The sequence below is a fragment of the Coptis chinensis genome, chromosome 6, assembly GCF_015680905.1.
Source record: "Coptis chinensis isolate HL-2020 chromosome 6, ASM1568090v1, whole genome shotgun sequence".
NCBI classification, from domain to species: Eukaryota; Viridiplantae; Streptophyta; class Magnoliopsida; order Ranunculales; family Ranunculaceae; genus Coptis; species Coptis chinensis.
In genome coordinates, this window is record NC_141461.1 from 51,230,572 (window position 1) to 51,237,180 (window position 6,609).

The window sequence follows — 6,609 nt, forward strand, 5'->3', positions numbered from 1 at the left end:
TGAACCTATCCGATCCCTAAGGTTTGGACGATCCCTTACTCGAACTATCCTACTAAACCCACGTGAGTAAGGTAACTTGACTAAAACGTACGACTATACGGATGTTGGACTTTGGACTTCGGACTTGGACTGTGGACCTCGGACTTTGGACTGTGGACCTCGGACTTAAGAAAATAAGTAACTGAAAACCAATAAACGTTTGAAAATAAATACGTGTGTAATCAAACCCCTAATTATTTGATTCTAATCATATTCATTCAACCTGCAACCTGCCCATTTTCACCATATATATCCACACTAGATTTAAAAACACATTGCTCAAATAAACAATTCATAGTGCAACACAAACAAAAGAAATAAATTTACACATCCAACACAAAGACATTGAATTGCTAAAAGAATTTTGAACTTTTTTGAGTCATCAATAATGAAAGAAACATCCAAATTTACTTGTTATATCAAAATAATAATGACCTAACTTGTTGCATCAATAAAAAAAACAATCTATTTGTTCTATCTAAAATATCAAAAAAAAAAAAAAAATGGTGAGACCAAACACCACACCTTAACTGGAAAGGGTCAAAACCTAGCTAAGACTCGATGCTTGGCTCGAACGCTCCATTATGCTGGATGAATCTAAGAATTTTAAGTCGAACAACATCAAGTTCCTCTTGTGTGTATGTATCTTTGAGGAATAGATTTGTCATCTGCACGACCAAAGATAAAAAAGTATATAATAACTAAATAATGAAGAGTAACACAAGACAGAGATAATAAACCAACTATGCGTAGGACCAAAGTCTAAAATACCCTAAAAAAAATTATCTAAACAAGCTTCCATTATTTCCGTCGTCATAAACTTCGTTACATAATACCCACTATGTATCACCAGGTTGGTACGTGCCCTATGTACTGACAAGTAATGTAATGAAAAATAATGCAACTACCACCCCAATATGCAACCTTGCACTAGTACTTCGCAATAGTCTACTCCATCTCAAGGTTGAAATGTATAAAGAAATATATTGTCCTATTTGGACTAAAATACAATGTCTGTAGTGCTTGGCATGGGTCACTAATACCTTTATAAGGGGAACATGTATATGGGGAGAGAGAGAGAGAGAGCACTTCGTTTGCGCAACCATCTATCCCATTTAATAAGTCCAATTAAGATATACATACAAGTGAATTAGTGAACCTTAGTTTAAACGCAAATGCAGTACAAGTGATTGTCCACATATACAAAACATGATCCTATCAAAGGTCATAACTGAAAAGTAAGAACGAAACAACTAAGGTGTAGTCGCTATCAATCTTAAGGAGCTCTAAGTAACCATGCCCAAGATTACAAACCTCAACTTCAAGATTACATAATGGCCATATAGAATGTTTTTATGAAATTTCTCAAATATATATGTAAGAGAAAGGAAGACAAGTAATAAAAAAAACAACACTTGTCAAATATGATGGGGAACTTACTTGTAAAGGCACTTGTAAATTGTGGAAGTGCTGAAAAATGAAAACACAAAGAAAATGAATATCTCCTTGGTACAAAAAAAACTGAACTAGAAATACCACCATAAATCAGAGAACTAACACACTACCAATGACCAATTAGCTATGAGTTAAATACTTAAGCGACTGAAATAGTTATAAGCTTCTAGCAAAGTCATGGTCTTTGATTGGGTAAGAATTATGAGCAACACTAGGACATGTATATATAAACTAACCTTTATGATGTAGGTTATCCAACACCTGACAACTGAAAGAGTATGCTCCACTGAGTTGAACTTGAGCCACCTGAAAAACATACCAACCCAATGCAACATTAGTTTAAACAAAATAAAGTAAATAGGTCACCAAAATAGAAGTAAACAATAATTTACCATAACCATTTTGTCCACATCCAAATGTTCACGAACAACCAACAAAGCTGCCAACAAAAGATTTTAAAATACAAACGTATTCCTAAACAATATAAATCAGCCAAAGTTATTAGTCCTAAGTGAGCAAGGTTTGTTAAAAAACAAACTGATCCCATGTTAAATAAACACCCAATAAGTTTTCCAAATTCAGCTCTTGCAATTACCCAAGTAGATAGATTACCTTATGAAATCAAAGGTCCATTGGAGCTTATACGTGCTTTGAAATACTTAGATACTAAGAAATCCAACAACCCAAAAGAAAACTAAAAGAAGACAACCATACATACTACTACCTGTCAACAATAAATGCATGCTACAATTCCACACAAAAACAAAAGGATCAATGGGGATATCACTTTTTTCTACCAAAGCATAAACCAAAAACTAAATATGGCTTGTTATCGATAAATTAGATTGGCATAAACTCGGACACCAAGAGTAAAACTCAACCTTTTTCCTATCAAATGTCTTCGTCGATAAGTTGAATGCCAAGTTTCATAATGACATAATAACGAAAAGAAACACAAACACTAAAGTGAAGTAAATGTACAATGGAAATATCGAAATATAGAAAGAAAAAAACAAGTATAACTAGCCTCGTGCTTTAAAAGATTGCCTCTATAATCTGCAATTAAATATCATGTGAACTGAACCACGCTCATAATAATAATAGAATGTACAGTTCAGAAATAAGTAGAGAAATTCTGCCAATTGGATGCATAACTAAGAATCTAAGATTCAGATAAAATGTTTCGAGTATTTGGGGAAAATGACAATACCTTAAACACATTCATCTCCTTAGCATTGACCAACAACATCATAATAGTAATCCTCATACTTCCTAAGCCACACCAACAAGCACTTCTGATGGTGTGAGCCTTGGACACCCTGAACACGCCCAACCATGTTACTCATGTTGTTAACAATTCTTGAAATAGATCCTCTAATTGTGTCAGATGATGGGCAAAGTAGTGGCTCACTTCTAATTAGTTATGTAACTTGCTGAAGAGTAGATATTATATGGTCATAGAGCCATAGAGGTTTATTTGGGGTTTAATATGTATCATATTCAAAGTGTCAAATTCATGGAATACCATCAAATGAAGAATATCAGCTAACACATGCAATATATAGCCAAAATAAAGTAACTCTACCATCCGAAAAGTGATTCTTGTAATTGCAATATGGAACACAACATTAGGTACTTAGAAAAGAACAAAAAACAGGTCATAGCACTAAGTAAAAGAAACAAAATAGACAAACAAACAGTTCATATCATTGACATTTTCACAGAAGAATTTAACGAAAAAGACTAGAGAGTTGAGAAGCTTGATGCAGCAACAAAAAAACCAATTTAGAAATTGAGGCAAAGTGGAAACTCTAATATAAAGAATGAAAAAGTACGCAAGGTGCATCTTCGATTCTTAAAACTATAAACCTTAAATTTCGAATCTAAATCAACAAATCTACAGTAATTGTACAAAAAACTTTCATCTGCTACATACAAAGTCATTAAAACTACCTTAACATACAATAAGCAAATTATACCCAATTACAATCGTTGGCCTAGCTACCAATTAAAAGAACAAGAACAAACTCTTTGTATATATATATAATTGCCAGTGGATATGATTGTGTGTTTATTTTTGTAAGTATTAGCATTGAAAAGCAAGCAAAGCAAAATAACTATGACTAATAGGACTTTTTATCATAAAGATGGTGAGCATTAGAAACAGATAAGAGACAAAGAAGTAGATGTGGAAGAAGAATCTTACTAAATCACATTCCAATTAAGTTCAAAATAATCACAAAGTTGTATACCAATAATTCATTGCATAACCAAATCCCAATCCAATTCACAAAAAAAACCTAGGTTAGTTATTGGAACGTTATGGCATTTTGCTTCAATTCAGATAAAAAAAAAAATTATGCATATATTCTCTTCAATCCAAAGCATTTAAGGAAACCTAGAAGTCGGTTTCTCCATTCATGATAGCTAAACAAAAAAATAACTAACCTTGAATAAAATCCTTTGAAGGAACATACAAGAACTATTTTACCTTTACGAGAAATCAAAGCGGTTCAAAGCAAGTGGTGACCAAACACATCTTAAAACGATGGCGTCATTTGCTTTGATTCTGAACAAAATGAAATTGATAAAGTGGCATATTAAATAGAAGGAGCAAGAGACCTTTGGATTGAACATGCATTAAAATTTGTAGGCGAGAGAGATGGCGAGGGGAGGCTGGCTACATCACCATATTAGAACATCACAAAGAAAGCGGTCATACTTCGTTGAATAGAAGTTTAATGGACATATCAAGAATTACTAAACTGAAACCAAACACATTAAAACCCTTTGGAATACAAACGTATGTACTTACCTCTTTTAACATGGAAAATATTGCATTAAGATTGGTCCTTTTCGCTAAAGCACGCAGCGTTACTTGCGACCTAGTAAACAATTTTTTTTTAAAAAATCTTACAAATGATAACATAAAAGGAAAAAAAATAAAAAAATAAAACCTGAATAACTGGACCGTCTACCAAAGGATCAAAGTATGGCACTCCTAGTTCAATTATATCAGAACCACATGAGTCCAACACTTTGAGTGCTTCTGCAGTTGTCTTTAGATTGGGATCCCCAGCTGTAATATAAGGAATAAATGCAACCTGTTGAATCAAATATCAGCAAAACAATCACACAAAAAGTGGATAACAATGGGGAAATAATTAGTATTGAATTACAGAGGACTCAATATTGTTGGGTTTACAGCTGTTTCCCTTGTCGCCTTCTCGCTTTTGCCATTTTTAGTAATGGGACTTCTTTCAATTCCTTGAATAAGGCCTAAAAAATGGCTAGTTGTTGATTTCAGTAAGGTGGATTGGAGGGGATACTTTAATAGTATGTTTTGGAACTTAAATTACTGGGATAAAGCAAGTATATTGGCAGGGGAGGTACAAAATCCAAGCCGGATATTTCCAAAAGCTCTTCTTGGGGCTGTGGTTTTGGTGGTTTTATCATATCTTAAGGTAGTGCACGCTCTTATGGTATTTACTCCTAATTCAACCCATATTCTAATTCAACCCACACTCTAATTTGAGAGCCCAAACTAGCATTCACGATGACCTACTGTAAACCCAATACAAATAAGATGATTTATTAGCAGAAACTACCAATTAAAGAGTAGCATCACTAACCTTGAAAAGTTTGAGGCAGGCAGCCCAAAGTAAGTTCTTCAAACTCCACTGAATCAATTTTATATTTTGGAATTTGCTCAGATATAATGGGCTTTGCAATATTCTTTTGCAGTCTTGCGGATGGCCTAAACAACAAACGCGTCAACAATTAACCCATCAAAAAATAGAACTATCGGTGCTTATTCAAGCTTCTAACCGCAAACAAGTAAGTTTCTCCAAACCAACAATCACTCACATCACATAGACATATATGTCAATGAGAATACCTTGAGGATATGTCATCTTCAGCCACGTCATCGACAATTCAGGTAGAGGCAATTTGAAGCCTCGTGCTCTCCTTCACCGCCTACATCGTAAATAGTTTTTTTTTTTTTCAAAATTGCCAATAGATAAGCATGAACTTAAAAGTATGAAAGCTTCAAATTACTGGAAGAGATATAAATACCATCTACCTAATGGTTGATTCATGTGATGGTTAAGCGAGATGCAAATTTGGTGATCACCATCGACTTTTGGCTCTGATTTACTCAATGGACAAACAAAACAAGGCAGTTGAGAATCTCAAAAGGTACAAAAGGGCAATACAAATCCAAATGTATGAGCGAAGCAATATGACCCAACACAACTTACTTGCATCCAAAAGAAGAACCTCCTATTATGCGTGTTGAACTTCAAAAGAAATACCCTCCTAGATGATTCAACGATCTGAATAAAAAGCACATTTGGAAATTGTAAAGAGGAAAAGCCACAGATAAGAGTAAGTAAATGACTAATCAATAAATTTTCAACGAAGCGAGAATACCTTTTCAAAACCGCTTCATCGGAAATATGATCCGATCCTGTGACATTTTTGCGTCAAGGCAAACTAAAACTAAATAAACTAAAAGAATAATATAAAATATATATATATATATAGTTCGAACATCTATCGAGTCCTAAATAAAGGAGCAAAAGTGAGTCATGGTGATAGCTAAAGTTCGATCACCATCCTTACTTCAATCTGTGCTTCCCATATGCTCCTATAGTTTTTAGTGTGTGAATGCCATGTGTTTGGGGACTTGAAAAAGGATACATCCTCAACTACATTTCGTGGTCCGATCAAGCCATTGAAAATGCACCAACCCTTCCTCACCCAGTATTACAAACACGGTCGGTTTACAAATACAAACCACGGACTACATTTCAACTAACCCAAAAAAAAATAAAAAAGCGTACCCTTGCTATGCAAACAAGACCTTTACAGTATCGGGAACAACTCTAGTTCCGTCCATAATCATTTTACCGGCACGAAACTCCAACATAATTTCCTGCTAATCAATTAAATAATAATAATAATAATAATAATAATAATAACACGGTGAATATTTCAATTACATGCTTTTGGTACAAATATATTTATTTATACAACTACTACTAGTATAAAATGAATGACCAGCTACCATACTTGAGAATAGCAAATACCTTTGAGCCAAAATTGGGGAGA

General features: G+C 34.0%; 1 protein-coding gene across 1 annotated transcript; it reads right to left on the minus strand.

Annotated features, from left to right (window-relative positions):
* Positions 1-389: 389 nt before the first annotated feature.
* On the minus strand, positions 390-3,573 carry LOC147493452 (uncharacterized). The gene is made up of 5 exons (XM_086566307.1): positions 2,705-3,573; positions 1,887-1,933; positions 1,731-1,800; positions 1,480-1,509; positions 390-707 (listed from the first exon to the last, which is right to left on the minus strand). Exons 1-5 carry the CDS (start codon positions 2,759-2,761, stop codon positions 591-593), a joined length of 321 nt encoding a protein of 106 aa, XP_086422433.1. The 5' UTR covers positions 2,762-3,573; the 3' UTR covers positions 390-590.
* Between the last annotated feature and the right edge of the window lie 3,036 nt (positions 3,574-6,609).

What these genes read in the sequence shown, in the direction of transcription:
- LOC147493452 (XM_086566307.1), bottom strand. Translation starts at nt 2,761, where the DNA reads ATGAGGATTACTATTATGATGTTGTTGGTCAATGCTAAGGAGATGAAT. An exon ending in ATGTGGACAAAATGGTTATG is followed by an intron (nt 1,801 to 1,886) that starts GTAAATTATTGT and finishes TATGTTTTTCAG; the next exon opens with GTGGCTCAAGTTCAACTCAG. An exon ending in ATTTACAAGTGCCTTTACAA is followed by an intron (nt 708 to 1,479) that starts GTAAGTTCCCCA and finishes TTGGTCGTGCAG; the next exon opens with ATGACAAATCTATTCCTCAA.